Source organism: Lissotriton vulgaris, chromosome 9, assembly GCF_964263255.1.
Source record: "Lissotriton vulgaris chromosome 9, aLisVul1.2, whole genome shotgun sequence".
Classification (NCBI taxonomy): Eukaryota; Metazoa; Chordata; class Amphibia; order Caudata; family Salamandridae; genus Lissotriton; species Lissotriton vulgaris.
This window is the reverse complement of record NC_141697.1, coordinates 933530287-933547003: the sequence shown is the minus strand read 5'-3', so window position 1 is coordinate 933547003 and position 16717 is coordinate 933530287. Positions and strand designations below refer to the sequence as shown.

At 46.3% G+C, this 16717-nt stretch overlaps 1 protein-coding gene across 1 annotated transcript in view; it reads left to right on the top strand.

Moving 5' to 3' along the window:
• RNF123 (ring finger protein 123) overlaps positions 1-16717 on the top strand; it is a 2099603-nt gene that overhangs the window by 744247 nt on the left and 1338639 nt on the right. The window contains exon 20 of the mRNA XM_086938772.1: positions 1699-1882. Coding sequence (XP_086794898.1) covers positions 1699-1882 — 184 coding nt within the window. The remainder of the gene's footprint in view (positions 1-1698; positions 1883-16717) is intronic.

Sequence of the window (16717 nt, the reverse complement as noted above, 5' to 3'; positions counted from 1 at the left end):
TTGCTGCTCGAACCCACAGCTACCCGGGCTTGAGCAAAGGTGATACAAACAAGCCTGAATGGACCTAAGACAGTTTTTGCGAGTGTATGCTAGAAAAATGTGTTCACCTCCAACCGACAAAACACATCGAGCATTTTGACCTCCTCAACCGACACCAATCAGGCTTCCGCGCAGGCCACAGCACAGAATCAGCTATGACACACATAATTGATAACGCCCTTCAAATTCTTGATCAAAATGGTACCTGCCTCCTCATTCTACTAGACCTTTCATCAGCTTTCGAACATGAGAACTTACTCGAGCTGTTGAATATCAGAATGGGTCTTTCAGGGACAGTACTGAAATGGTTCACCTTCTACCTACATAAACGGACTCAGAAATTCAAGATTAACAACACTATGTCCACACCCGTTCCAGTAACACTAGGTGTCCCGCAAGGATCCTCCCTATCCCCAACTCTGTTCAATCTAGTCATGGAACCCCTCACGGCACTGCTTCAAACTTCTAATGTGCAATTTCACATGTAAGCGGATGATACCCAACTCTACCTTAAACTGCATTCCCCTGAAGACATCAAACGTCTCAACTCAACACTTAAGGACACACAGACATGGCTGGCAGAGAACCATCTCAAACTTAATGCTTTAAAAACAGAATTCCTCCTAATAGCACCTCCCTCCAAAATCCCCATCGCTCAGGATTGGCCTAAACACCTCACTGCATTCAACCTATCATTGTAGACTGAGCAAAATCTTTAGGTATAACCCTCGACTGCAACCTCAATATGCAACAACATATCAGCAATGCAACGAAGGGAGCAAATTTCCAAATCAATACATTGAGGAAGCTGAAACCCTTCCTCCCAGCTAGCGACTTTAGGACTGCAGTCCAAGCGTTAGTTATCCCTCGGATTGAGTATGGAAGTGACGCCCTCTGCGGCCTCCCCCTTTCAACAACCGCACCCTTAAGAGCCTCTATTAATGCGGCAGCGAGACTCATCACTGGATCAAAAAAACGCTCACACATTTCTCCTGACTTAAAATCTCTGAATTGGCTACCATACGAAGCCAGAATACACCGGAAAATCGTGTCCATTACTCATAAGGCCTTACACCACAATTGGCCCAGTTACATTGCTCAGAAATTGACAATTTTAGGAGGCTCAAGAGCCACAAGAAGCGCAGAAACTCTCCTTTTGAAACCACAAAGATTCCACGAGAAAAAAACATCTAAACGCTCCTTCTCAGGGATGGCACCCAGGATCTGGAATGCCCTCCCTCCAGAAACAAGACTTATCTCATCCACTGCATACTTCAAAAAGGAAGTCTAATCAATCCTCTTGGCTAAATTCACATGAAAATAATCTGGGGAAATACTGTGACTCTTTATCTCTCCCTTGTATTACATTTTCTGAACCGACCACCCATTCACATGTTGTTACCTTGCACTGTTCTCTATTCGCACAAAATGCCTTGTTAAGTATTCTTTTGTCCTCATCTGATTCTTCAGGCGCACTCTTAAAGCAAATTCTGTAACCTCTTCTTTGTGAACTGTGGTATCACCTTGGAAGCAAATGCATTCTGTTATGCACAGCTTTTCTGTACAGGAGATAAGCAAACTCTGCATCAGTCCTGTATCTATTTTTTGTTTTTGTTATGCTTTGTGCTTCTTCTAACACTGGCTCTACTTTTCCCCTAGAACCCGACAGTCCTCTGTCCTCCCGAATACATGGTGTGCTTCTTGCATCGGCTCATCACAGCTTTAAGATCATACTGGGATGAATACAAAATCAAGAACTCCCCCACGCTCAACAGTGATGGTAAAGCATGGTCACTCACAGATAACAGTACCAACTGTCCTTCCCTTTTGATCTGCAGTGAGGGTAAGGTTAAGTCAGTCAAATACTATGCTCCAGGAAGGCCTTGCTGTGCTGTGCAGTGGTGGCAGAACTTGACCATGCACTAATTGTAAAGCTTTCTTCACACTATATGTTCTGCAGTGATGGTAAGGCTTGGCCATTCAGTAACATAGATCTTTACGTTTTACCTTTCGTGCTGTGCAGTGATAGTAAAACTTCGCCTAGCTACTAACTGTAGAGCTTACTACAAACCACTGACACTCTTTCTATAACTGTAAACTGGATATGGTGCCCGGTCCTTCTCTAACACAACAATTCTGCCTATCCTACCAACCTTATCCTTGTTGTGTTGTTTATTTGAATGACTTTGTAATTGTAAATTATTTTTTCATTCAATCAAGCAACACCAAACTGTGAAGTTAAACCTGGTTACTTGCAAACGTCCTACATTTCTACATCTCAGAAAATCAACCATCCTGAGTCTAATGTTAATACTGGGTAGATCCATAGATAAGCTGTGAAATTATCCACCCACCTCATTACATTCATTACAATTCTAAGGCCATTTGATACCTAGAGAGGTGTTTTTAACAACTTTTTTCTGATGGATAAACCCACCTGTGGATTCCTCACCCTTTGAATATTCCAATGCACCAGCATTCCACTGAAACTTTCTTTTCAGCTCTCCCGCGTAGACAAGGACGTTATATTGCCACGGCTCTGCACATGAACCGATGTGATGTCATGGGAGAAGTCCTTATTGGTGTGCTAACTTCAGTTCCCTTTTTTCCATGCTTTGATGTGTAACTATGTGTTCGAGGTATATGAGCTGCAGATTACACACTGTGCATAGATCGCCACCTAGTGTTGGGCCGAGATGTTTGCAGTGAAGTCACGAAATAGGTGACTCCTCCTTTGGACCACATTGCGCATGGGCATTGGCTCCATGTTCAGATTGTTTTTTTCCGCCATTGGGCTCGGATGTGTTTCCTGCGCTCCGATTTGGAACCGAATTTCCTTCGGCACGTAATCCTCACCCATTTGGACGGTATTGTTTCGATCGCGCTCCACATCGACGCGATTCTTCACCACTTCGAAGTCTTCGATTCCGGTCGTCGACGAAGGCTTTCGGGCCTACCTATGCCTTACTCTCTGGCTCATGGAAAGGACGCCATTCTGAAGTGTCCTCAATGTGGGTCGAACTTTCCCCACACTGATCCTCATGAGGTGTGCAACCTTTGCCTCTCACCGGAGCACGAGGCCAAAGACTGTTCCGCTTGTGCCTCTTTCCGCTCCAAGAAGACGATTCTGGACCGACTAGCTTGAAGAACAATAGCTCGCTCGTCAGCTTCGATCCCCGACGACATCTTTGAAGAGGGCATCGACGTGCCAGAACCCCAGCACGCCGAAGAAAGTGCCAGCTCCTCTGATGCCGAAGACTCAGATGTCGATGACATCACTCCAGCTAAACGGGTCGTAAGTAAGACCGTCCACCCCAACCCTTCCTCGACACCCTCAAAAAAGGCTTCGGTCACACCCTCACCTTCGGGCCCGGGTGCACATCGAGAGACTGCTTCCCACGCCCCGCCTTCGGGCCCGGCAATGAAGCCTACTGGCTCGGGCTCGAGTCAGCCTATTCCCGGTGCTGATCCTATACCGACACCGAAGAAGAGGCAATCTTCCTCAACCACGCCGACTGCTGCTCCGACACCTAAGCACACGGCGCCGAAAACTAGCAGCGGCTCATCGATGCCGAAACCCCACTCAGAGCAGAGTAAAAAACCGCCCAAAGGCCCGATTCACACGCTTCGGAGCCGAAGAAGCACCCGGAACCGAAAAAACATGTTCCGGTAAAAGACATTTCGAAAGGTCACACGTCTAAACCAAAAGACCCTAGACCAGCTACAGACTCTGTGCCGAAAAAACCTCTGGAACCGAAAACTTCGACACCGAAGGATCTGCCATGTACAGAAGAACTTTTTACACCAGATCCTAATCAAAACATTCTTGTAAAGGATCCTAAGACTGATCAGCTAGCTCTTAGCTCCAAGAAGAGACCACTAAAGGCGCCGGCACCTCCTCCTCCTCCTCCAAAGAAGAGAGACATTGCAACCTCTCCATTAAGGGTCCATTCTCCACCACCTCCCCATACTGTTCCTCCTCCTACACCTCCTCCACCACATCATTCACCTACACCATCCACTAATCCAGATGATGATGTGGATACAGACTCTGATGACACAGGTGGGGGTGCACATGACCCAGCAGGGACCAATAGTCCCCCTCAATCACCTAATCCATGGGATGATTATAACACCCCTGATGTGCCTTACATCCCACAAGACGATGTATATCCTTCTAGACCTTCCCCACCAGAGGACACTATAAGTTGTAACCTACTAGTCCAGAGAGCTGCCTAGTACCATGGGGTTGTGTAGCGGGTTGAGCAGGTAAAGGCAGGAGGCGGGTTTTTGTGGTTGAGGGTTTTATTTGCTTAAACAGGCTATCGGTGCAAGTTTTTCTTAAGGGAAATCTCCTGGGGGATCTGCTTCTCAGCGTACGTCTCCGGGGTCTGGGTTCTTCCTCCCGTGTTCGCCTTCGGGGACTCCGGCGGGGCTGCCGCTCTTCCGTCTCCGTGATGTCACCAGGAACGCCGCTCAGGAGAGAAGGAAAGATAGGCAGGTATCAGTAACACGTCCGTCTATCTTAACGTTGTACCAGGGAAGGGAGTGTGGGATTCACCGCCAGTACTATTTACAGGTCACTGTGAGGGGAACGGGGAGTGAAGGGAATCAGGGATGGCAGATCAGGAGACGGGTCTAACCCTCCTATCCACCCAGCCAGCGATACGGCTCCGTACCTCGTTTAGCCACACACCTCCTGGCCTGCGGCTGGGCGGCTCGTGATGCTGTTGGCCTCCTGGCTCCCGCGCCGCCGACGGGTCACTCCTCCTCTCTGCCGGGGATGTCACGACTCTTCCGGTCTTCTCCTCTGCGATTCCTCCTCCGCTCGTCTCCTCTCTCGACTCTGCTACAACTCCTCCTACGCCTCCGGTGAACAAGCTCACCTGCGTGCTGTTAGCTGCGGTATTTGATGCATGTGTAGGCTCCTCCTCTTCACCACTGTGGAGCCAGTCAAAGGGACCGTTGTCCTCGTATTCCTTCTCCTGTTGATAATCGGATTCCAGAGTATGCCCCCAATCCATAGTCTGTGAAGAAAAAAGGGGGGGGGTCACATGATGAATATCCCGCAGGGGTTGACGCACCCCTGGACCTTAGGGGGGGCCGGCTTCTCCAGGTTACAGGTTGACTTGCACACCGATACAGTGGAGGAAGATTTCCTATTAGACACTTTTGATAACACACAAAGGTCTACTGCCATTTTGCCAATGCTTAAAGGTGTCATCAAGCATGCAACAGAGGTTTTTAAAGATCCTGTCCGGGCTCGGGTCCTCAACCCTCGCATTGAGAAAAAATGTAAAGCTGCCCCTACAGACCCAGTTTACATTAGAGGTCCAGCACCACTAGATTCTTTAGTAGTGTCTAATGCAGTAAACGTGCTAATTCACAAACATCAGGTGAGGCCTCACCACCAGATAAAGAATCTAAGCTCCTTGACGCCTCCGGTAAACGAACAGCGTCACAGGCAGCTAACACTTGGCGCATTGCCAATACCCAAGCGTTATTGGCAAGATATGACAGGGCACATTATGATGAAAAGGAGTCCATAATGCAGCATCTACTAGACAAATATAAAAATAGGGCCAATTAACTCATACAAGAAGGTAAAAATATTACTAATACTTCCATTCGTTGTGCCCTAGATGCTGCAGATACTGGCTCAAGGGCAATCAATACCAGTATCCTTTTGCGGAGACATGCCTGGCTACGTATTTCAGGTTTTAAACCTGAGGTACAAAATTCCATCCTCAATCAGCCATTTGATGAGACACATTTATTTGGACCTAATGTCGATGTGTCTTTAGAGAAAATGAAAAAAGACACAGACACAGCAAAATCTATGGGAGCCTTGCAGCAGCAAGCTCCCAGACGTTCTTTTCGTCGCTCATCATATAGAGGCAACACAAGAGGCTACTCCTCCGAAAGCCCCTCCACTTCCTACAAAATCCCTAGCCAATCCACATACACTAAGGGCTACCAGAGAGGGGGTTACAGGGGTAACAACAACAAAGGCAGAGGCAAAACCAACAACTCTCGCTCTGCCTCCACCCCTACCCAATGACTTTCCTCCCCTCCCCCCCCCAACATTCCACTCCTGTGGGGGGAAGGCTGCAGCAATTCCTTCCTGCCTGGACCAACATCCCATCAGACAGGTGGGTGTGACAAATTATTCAGTCAGGTTACTGTCTAGAACTAAAATCAACCCCCCCAAACATACCACCCAAACAGCATCCATGTCACAAGAACATCTATCACTGTTAAAGCAAGAAGTAATATCTCTGCTAGAAAAAAAAAAGTGCAATAGAACCAGTTCCTCTGCACCAACAAAACAAAGGGGTTTACTCCCTATACTTTCTCATCCCAAAGAAGGACGGCTCTCTAAGGCCTATTCTGGACCTCAGACCGCTAAACATATACATATAGTCAGACCATTTTCACATGGTCACACTCTAGCAAGTCCTTCCTCTCCTGTCACAAAACGACTTCCTTGCTACTCTAGATCTCAAGGATGCATACTTCCACATTCCCATTCACTAGGCTCACAGGAAGTATCTCAGATTTGTAATAGACGGGCAGCACTATCAATTCAAAGTACTCCCAATCGGAGTCACAACAGCACCAAGAGTATTCACCAAGTACCTAGCAGTAGTGGCAGCACATTTACGAAGACAACACATCCATGTCTTCCCGTACCTCGACGACTGGCTCATAAAAGCCAGCTCATACAACCAGTGTGGGGAACACACTCATGCCACAATCCAACTGCTCCACAACTTGGGGTTCACAATAAACCACACCAAGTCTCATCTGCAACCATCCAAAGTACAACAGTACCTCGGTACTACAATATACCTCAACAGAGCTAGCTTATCCCACTCCAGTAAGGATATCCAGTATGCAAACTCTTCTCACAAAGTTTCAGCCACAACTCTCCCTTCCAGCACGAGTGTTCATGCAACTCATAGGGATGATGGCCTCTTGCATTTTCATAGTGGCCCATGCAAGACTTCAAATGCGGCCTCTACAAGAGTGCCTATCACGTCAATGGAACCAGGCTCAAGGTCAAATAACAGACCTAGTGTTGGTAGACGGTCGGACTCATCGCTCTCTGCAGTGGTGGAACACCAAAAGCCTTTCCAAGGGACGACCGTTCCTAGAGCCAGTTCCTCAAATAATCTTGACAGCGGGCGCATCGCTCTCTGGCTGGGGGGGCCACCGACTGCAACACACCATGCAAGGCAGGGGGACACCGCACCAAAAGCTACTCCACATCAATCATCTGGAGTTACTTGCTATATTCCTAGCACTAAAAGCTTTCCAAAAGCAAGTATCAAACAAAGCTGTGTTAGTCCGCACGGACAACATGACAGCCATGTATTACTTACAGAAACAGGGCGGTACACACTCCCTGCAACTCTCTCAACTAGCACAGGACATATGGTGGTGGGTCATACCTCAAAACATATTCCTTCTAGCCCAGCATGTTCCAGGAGTACAAAATACCATAGCGGATCTGTTAAGTCGTCAGACACAACAGACCCACGAGTGGAAATTTCATAAGCAATTTCTTCAACCATTCTTTCAGATGTGGAGACAACCTCAGATAGACCTCTTTGCCACCCATGAAAACGCCAAATGCCCAAGCTTCGCCGGCAGATATCCACACCCACTGTCCAAAGGCAATGCAATATGGATGAACTGGTCAAACAAATTTGCGTACGCTTTTCCACCTCTACCACTCATGCCACTAGTAGTACGCAAACTACAGCAGCATTCTCTAACCCTCATCCTAGTTGCTCCAACGTGGGCCAGACAGCCGTGGTACACCACACTGCTACAACTGTCTGTAGTACCGCACCAAAAATGATACCTGTCTCCACACCTTTTAACACAGAACCGTGGAGAGATCGGGCACCCTGACCCAGCTCAGCTCAACCTTGCGATCTGGCTCCTGAAATCCTAGAATTTGGATATCTTAAACTTCCTACAGACTGCATGAATGTCATAAAAGAAGCTAGACGTCCAACCAATAGAGCATGTTATGCAGCTAAGTGGAAACGCTTTGAAATATATTGTCACAACAACAATATTAATCCCCTAGACATGTCTATTCAACACATCATAGGATACTTACTGTATCTCCAAAGATGTAACTTAGCCTAGACGTCTATTAGATTGCATCTGGCTGCAATAGCAGCATATCTGCAAAACAGACAGCATCTATCTCTGTTCAGAGTGCCTGCTATTAAAGCCTTTATGGAAGGCCTTAAGAGAATAATTCCTCCCAGAGTACCACCTTCACTTGTGTGGAATTTAAACATTGCTCTCACACGGCTAATGGGACCTCCCTTCGAACCATTACATAAATGTGAATTACAATTTTTAACATGGAAGGTTGCGTTCCTAGCAGCTATTACTTCTCTGTGAAGAGTTAGTGAACTACAAGCACTAACCATTCAAGAACCCTTCTTGCAAATGCATCATAATAAGGTCGTTCTACGCACTAATCCGAAATTCCTGCCCAAAGTCATTTCTCCCTTACACCTCAACCAATCTGTGGAACTGCCCGTTTTCTTCTCGCAGCCACCGACCGTAGCAGAAAGAACTCTTCATACCCTAGATGTCCAAAGAGCACTGCTATACTATATCGAGAGAACACAACCCTTTCGTAAGACAAAACAACTTTTTGTGTCTTTCTCACCACCACACAAAGGTAATCCCATTTCAAAATCTGGGATAGCTAGATGGATTGTCAAATGCATACAGATTTGTTACCAGAAAGCTAAACGTATGTTATCTGTTCCTCCTAAAGCCAACTCTACAAGGAAAATGGGGGTTTCAATGGCATTTTTAGGGAACATTCCCCTAGATGATATCTGCAGAGCAGCTACATGGTCTACACCGCACACATTCACAAAACACTATTGTGTAGATGTGCAAACCAAACAACAAGCTAATGTGGGCCAGGCTGTTCTCAAAACATTATTTCAAACTACTGCAACAGATAGGGGTGGTCGCCGCTAAGAGTGGGTACTGCTATACAATCTATGCACAGTGTGTGATCTGCAACTCATATGCCTCGAGCCGAAAATGCTACTTACCAGTATGCATCTGTTCTTGGCATGTAGAGCTGCAGAGTTACACACGCCCACCCGCCTCCCCGGCTACCCTTGTCTGTTCCAGTATTATCTTAATTAGATACAGATTACATGGACATCCTTCCTTTTCTTGCAAAGCTCCATCATTTGCCTAATGGCGCAAAACAATCTGAGGATGGAGCCGATGCCCATGCGCAATGTGGTCCAAAGGAGGAGTCACCTATCTCGTGACTTCCAAAGAACTTTTCAGGACAACAACAAACTGCAAACATCCGGGTCCTACACTAGGTGGTGATCCATGCACAGTGTGTAACTCTGCAGCTCTACATGCCAAGAACAGATGCATACTGGTAAGTAGCATTTTCCTTTCCTAGGCTCTCCTGATGGTGTAAGAAGTTTTCCAAGAAATAGCACGTTGTTGAAGGAAAGAGGTCCTCTCCGCACAAGTCTGGATTCAAGCTTTGCAGGGAATGTGAAGGTCAGATGTCGATCACTGATCCTCCTGACGACTGTCTTTGGTGTTTGAGCTCGGATCACAGCGTTGACGCCTGTTCTTCATGCCAGAAAATGAATCCCAAGGAGTTGAAGGACACCGAGGCAAAGCTCTTCATGGCCAAGGCAAGGAAGGAGAAAAGAGGACATCTGAAGTCTCGTCCTCTGTCGGACTCACCGTCTTCCCACTCTTCTGAGTCATCAAAAAGGAAGCACAATTATAAGCGGCATCATGGTTCCTGGCGTCGTTCTTCAAAGGATGACTCTACCAGGTCGGTGTCCCAGGTTCAAAGACTCGTGAAGAGAGCGGTGAGGTTTCTCCAACGCCATCTCCAGGGTCACTCTGGCATCACTATCGAGCCCAAGGGCCTTGACTCCACATGCATGCCCTGATCCGAAGTCAGTACCAGATCCAGTTCTCCCACTAGTTCTGCCTCTGCCTCCTAGACAGAAGCAGGAGTATTCGATGTTTCTGACTATAGGGTCCGATCCATAGAGTTTCTTAAATGCTATGTATAGCATTTTCAGTAGGGCGATGACTCCATCAGGTGCGCCTGCTGGCCCCATGGGTCCACTTTCTTGATATTCATTGGGAGGTTTTCCGGCACAGTATACGCCCACTGTTCCTACAGATGGCTCAGGTTTTCTGGCCCTCCCCAGCACTGAGAAAGGCGACACCATCACCAGTGGAAGAAGTTTGGAAAGAGTCTTTGGCACTGGCTGAGCCTTTTCCAGCATTGACTGGATCCAGACTGGCCTCTCATTCATCCACTCCTGATCCTATGAAATCTTCTACGCATGCACCAAGATCCCTGAGCCTGTTCCTACCTTCACTGATGCCGGTGTTGAAACATAGATCTCGAAAAGAAGTATATAGGCTTCTTGAGGAGGAGCAGTACTGTTTTGGAAATAGAAGGAGGGAAATAGTGTATTTGGGTCTGGAGTTTAAAGCTTTTGAGGTGGTGAGTAGTCTGGGTACTTAGTGTAGGAAACTGGGTTTTTATTGTAGTAGTCCCCCACTTTTTGCCTGGTGTTTGATGCAACTTTGACTTAAGTGCACTGGGTTCCTGCTAAACAGGTTACAGGTGCCTGTTTTCTTTCACAAAACAAGGCAACTGGTTATTTGATCGCCAAGTGACCATGCCTTTAGCACCTCTTTAAGTTCCTAGTAAGTGTTACCTCTGGCACCCAGGGCATAGGTATTAAAGAAGGTCCCTAAGAGCTACATCATATCTTGTGCCACTCTAAGGGACCCAGCACCAAAGTCCCACACATACTGCCACTGCAGGCTGTGTGACATAGTGCTCTAAAAAGAAACACAACATGTCAAACACCTATGTACCATGTCCCCCAACACTGCATGTAATATTTGTAAGTCACCCCTACAGCAGGTCTTACAGCCCTAAGGCAGTGTGCGTTATATTGCATGTGTAAACATATCTTCATGAGCATATATGCCTCTATGCTGGCCAGTTCAATTACTGCCAGTACAAGTGACCTGAGAAGCCATTTTAAGTACATGTGCTGGACACTGGTCAAAAACGAGTTCCCCAGCTACATGATGGCTTCACTGAAACTAGAGATGTTTGGTATCAAATATCTTGTATTAATAAACCCATACTGATTCCAGTGATGGATTTATTAATACATGCACCCAGAGGGCACCTTAAAGGTGCACCCTGAAAACCTGAAAATTACTGGTGAACTGACTGACTGGTCCTAGCCAGCCTTCGACCATAGATGAGTTTCTGACCCCAACGGGTGAGGCCCTTTTTTGTGACCTCCTGAGAGGAAAGCCTTCTTAGGCAGTCAGTTTACACCCCCCCCCCCCATGGGATGACATGCAAATTAGCATTCTAAAGTAGGAAGATTCAGAACCCACCGCCTTTGGTATGCAAATCTGACTTCCCGCACATGAGAGGATCGACCTCCCCTTCCTTCCGTCCCACCATTAAGGTTTCCCAACATTCCTGAGCATCGTGAGACTTGAGCCTCCTTGTTGGTTCAGCCTGGCTGCTTTCCCTGTCTAAACCAGCAGCCTCTTTGTAACCAAACACAACTCCGCATCCACATGTCCCAGAGCCTCCCGAGGTTACCTGTTGATGTGGCCTTAAACCTTGCCCTATACTTACTTTAAGTCCAGGAGATTGGTCTTTTAAGTCCCAGTGAACTACTTGTATGCAGTGTATGTGTTTCCTTTATAGGATAACATTGCAGCCTCTGAAAATTGCCATAAGTGTTGACTTTTGAAATGTAAAAGTATTTCTATCTCGAAGCATACTTAACTGCTTTTGATCTTGTTGTCAAAATTTATATAACAATAAGATACATTTTTATAAATTGGTGTGGATCTCCATGTTGAGTTGTGTGCATCATTTATTGACTGTGTCTGTATTGCCGATGTCTAACACTCCTCTCTGATAAGCCTAAGGCTGCTGGGCCACACTACTCCCTAGAAGAGCACCTTGGGATTGCTAGAGCAAGCCCCTGTCCACTCATAAGGGAATACCTGGCTCTTTGCACAGTATACCTCTTTTTGGTATACTATATAAAGAGCCAGCTTCCTACACTCAGGATGGGAGTTGTTGTCCTCAAAAAGTATTCCTCTGCCTGAAGTCACATCATATCATTCGGTGATCAGAAAGGCCGCAGAGCTGCTGAAGGTAACTCTGCCATCTAATGAATTTAAATCTGACTTGCTGACAGATGTACAACATTCTTTAACTTCTTCATCTGAACCTTTCTTGTCTTTCTAATGAGGCTCTCACTGAGATATTCTTGAGATTTCACATAAACCTATGTCAGCAGCAATGTCTAGACCCATTTCAAGGAGTTACAAACCTGCTCCATGGCTCGTTATTCTTGTCCACGCATCTTACACCTTAAAGTTTGGTGGTGTAAGCATCCTGTTCCTCAAAATTAACTCTTTTCTTTTTCGACAACTCCAGCAGATAGAGAGTCAAAAACAATGTAGCAGTCTGCAAAGAAGGTGTTTTCTTCTGGTAGCTTGACCCCGAAGTCAACCAATGCAACCTGTTTGTTTGGACGATTCATCCTTGCTTTAATGGAATCAGCGAAGACAGTGGTCCAAAAATTACCTGACGAAGTTCAAGAGCACTTTTCAGAATTGCTGAACAGTCAGGCAGCTGCCCTCCAAGCCATTCAGTCGAACTAGATACGGCTGATTTAGTGGCGAGGTCAGTAGGGTTTTCAGTTACTACAAGGAGACCCGCATGGCTGAGGGGGAGTCTGGTTTCTTGCCTGATGTTCAGCCTACCTTGATGGATTTGTCATTTGATGATTCAAGACCATTTGGCATCAAGGCAGATTCTGCCTTGTAATGATTCAAGGATAGTAAAGCGACGGTGATATCTTTGGGTCTTCAGACACAGCCTAAAGATTACAGCAAGTTGCGTATGGAAGAAACGTTTCCTTTCAAGGGAGGGGCCAGTACCAGCAGCAACAGCAGCAGTAGCCCTCCAATCCTCTCTATAGGAGCTATAGAGGGCAGGGTGGGGTAAGACAACGTGGAGCCACTGATCAGCCAACTTCCTCCTTTTCCTCTTCCTCCCCTGCCAACATCGCAGGAAAGCAGCCCTAGTTTCGCCGTCTTGGAGCATGCTTGCCCAGTGGAAGGACGGGTGGCCTATTTTCTACTGCAATGGAGATTTGTAACAACCAATCTTTGGGTTTTAGATATTGTGAAAAATGGGTACGCCCTACCCTTACAGGAGTTTCCCCTCCCCCTTTCGTCCCCAAAAAGGTGTTTGTTCAGAAGAACATCTTCTGCTCCTCCAACAGGAGGTTCAAATGCTACTTCAAAGGGGTGCACTAAAGATGGTTCCAGAGGTGGAACGGGGTCAGAAATGCTATACCAGGTACTGCCTGATTCCCAAAAGGATGGTCGTTTGCCGTTGATCCTCGACCTCAGGATTTTAAACTGGTTTCTCAAGCAGGAAAAGTCCAAGATGCTTACCCTTACACAGGTGTTGCTAGCACTGGAGAAGGAAGACTGGATGGTCTAGATCGATTTGGAGGATGCATATTTTCACATCCCTATTCTGTAATCGCACAGGAAGTATCTCTGTTTCACGTGGGTTCTCACATTATCAGTTTCCTATCTTTTGGTCATACTTCTGCGCTTCAAGGCTTCACAAAGGTGATGTCAGTGGTTGCAGTGCATCTCACAAGATGGGGAATACCAGTATTCCCTTGCCTGGATCATTGGCTGCCCAAAGCCAAAATGCAGTTGTTGTTCAACCTGGGCTTTTCCATCAACATGCCTAAATCTCCCATAGACCTTTCAGCGATCCCTGTTCATTGAGCAGTACTAGACGTTATGGGGAATCGAACCTCCGTTCCTCCTCCTTCGATTTTGGACATTCAGGCTATGATTCCGATGTTTCGTAATTGAGCTATGGTTCCAGTCCTGAAGGTATTAAACCTGCTAGGTCTGATGGCCTCATTCATTCTGCTGGTCACCCATGCACACTGGCACATGAGGACACTCAAGTGGTGCTTCTGCAGGCAGTGGTTTTAACACAATAGAGATCTCAAGGAGACGGTCAAAATCTCCAGAGACACTGCAAAGGTCTTTTGCTTCCAGAAGAAAGATTGTTGTATATTAATCTGTTGGAATTGTGGATGATACGCCTGGCTCTCACGGTCTTCCTCCATTCCATTAGTGGCCAGTCGATTAAAGTCTTAAATGACAGTATTACCCTGCTGTGGTACATAAACATGGAGGAGTAGGGTCGTATCCTCTCTACAGAGAAGTTCTACTGTTCTGGTCCTGGGTTCCGGGCCACCATATTTGCATAAGGGCAAATCACTTGTCCGGAGTTCTGAACTTGTGTGCAGGCAGTCTGTTGTTATTATTCAGTTGAGTATGAGTGGCGTCCCATCTGACAGTCGTACAAAACATTATCTTGCTGTGGAGACCCCTCAGATATACGTTTTTGCCACTCACGAGACACGCACTGCCCCTCATCCTGCAGCCTCCAGTATCCATTGCAGGGAGCACTGGGGCACTCTTTTCAATTCGGACTGGGGCTCCCAGCTGTTGTATGCCTTACCCCCATACACTAGCTACCTTGGGTTCTGAGGGAGATTCACCAAGACTGGGCCCAAGTCATATTAATAACCTCAGACTGGCAGTGAAGGGTGTGGTACACAGACCTAATTCACTTGTCTCTGTGTCCTTCGCGCCATCTCCCTTACAGGGCAGACCTCCTCTCACAGCCGCTGGGGCAGGTTCTACACCCCCATCTCCAGATCCTGCACCATACATGGCAGGAGATTGAACTGGGCAACTAGAGTGCTTTTTCTCTTCCCCTGATGTGGTGGATGTTACTTTATTGGCAACAAGACACTCCACCAAGTCGGTTTATGCTGGCAGATGGGCGAATTTTTAATTGGTTTGAATAAAATGCTATTGATCCTTTTAAAAGCCCATTTGTCTGATATTTAGCGTTTTGCGTTTTCCCTGGTGCCGCAAGGCTGTGCAGTTGCAGCATTTAAAGGAAAGTTGCCTGCTGGCATTACTTTGTTTACCTGATCAAACTTCTCTGTTTAAGTTCCCTATAGTGTTAAGATTTTATTAAGGGACTTACTAACAAATATCCTCCCACTCCTTTTATTATGCCTCAGTGGGATCTTAATTGGATACTAACTTACCTTATGGCTACTCCATTTGAACCTTCACATGGTTGTCCTTTGTGACTTACTTACAAAACTATTTTTCTCGTTGCCATAACGTCTGCTAGACATGTTAGTGAATTGCAGGCATTGAGTGTGAAACATCCCTTCACAACGGAGTGCTTTTGGGCGCATTCTTTGAGTCAGGACCTTGCAAAGGACTTTCTAATAATGCTTTAATGAAACAGATGAGAACGGAACCCACTCAGGGATAATAACTTTTAGGTCTTCCTTTGGATACTATATATCCCAGCATGCAACATTATTGTCACGCACTCAGCGCAGCTAAACAAGGGCTGAAATAACCAATGACATTCATGCTTTGATTCAAATAAAAAGGGAAGCAATCCAAATCTCACCTGTTTGCAGTTGCCTATGATTAAGAGACGCAATGCCTCGAAACGCGTCAGGCTGTTATGTTTACCGAGGTGTGAGGGCGCACTGTCAAATTCAGGCCGGATGGTGGGCTCGCTGCTGTGTGCATCCTTGCAGCTTCAGGGCACTTTGTGTTTTGATATATATATATATATATATATATATAAACTACATTCCTTGACCCTCAGCAAGCAGTCCAAAATGCAACACTGAAACTGTGATGCTATCGGTCATTGATGACCTTAGGAATGACTTGGATGTGGGCCATATCTCAACATTAGTCTTGCTGCAACAGCCTTTGACATGGTGGACCGTAACATCTTGCTCCACCATGCATGGGGTGGTGGCATTTCTGAGATGGCACATAAATGGATAACTTTAGGCAATCCATTTGGCGTCATTTAGGGCAGCGGGAGTTTAAAGTTGATTGTGAGATCCCACAAGGCTCGGCTGTCTCGTCTCACCTGTTCAACATTTACATTCAACCCCTGATAAAAGAAGTGACTGGTAAGAGTGTTGGATAATTTTGCTAATGAATCTCAGATGTCAATGTCTTGACAGCCATGATTCGTCCCAGTCCCGATTTCAAGATATGATGCGCTTTATCATTGGCTGGATGAGGAGTCGTTATCTCAAGTTAAATGTGGAGAAAAGCTAAGTAGTGGTTTTAAATGTCAATCCTGCATTTTTGTCCAATCTTTATTAGCCTGGTGAAATTGTACCGTTATGGGTTCCCAAGTCAGCTGCATAGAGCTTAGGAAAAGTAGTTGACCAACAGCTTTCTTGAAAATCACAAATTAATTCTGTGGCCTCAAAATGTGTTTTTATTTTACATTCCATTAAGAAACTACACCCATTTTTTCTGTTGATGCGATGAGGACTGTAATGCCTTCTGCCACCATTGGGAAATTGGATTACACAAATAGTATTCCCCTTGGCCTCCCAAATTGCGGTATTGAAAAATGACAGCTGCTTCAGATTGCAGAAGCCAGGCTAGTATTCAAGGCCCCTAGCAG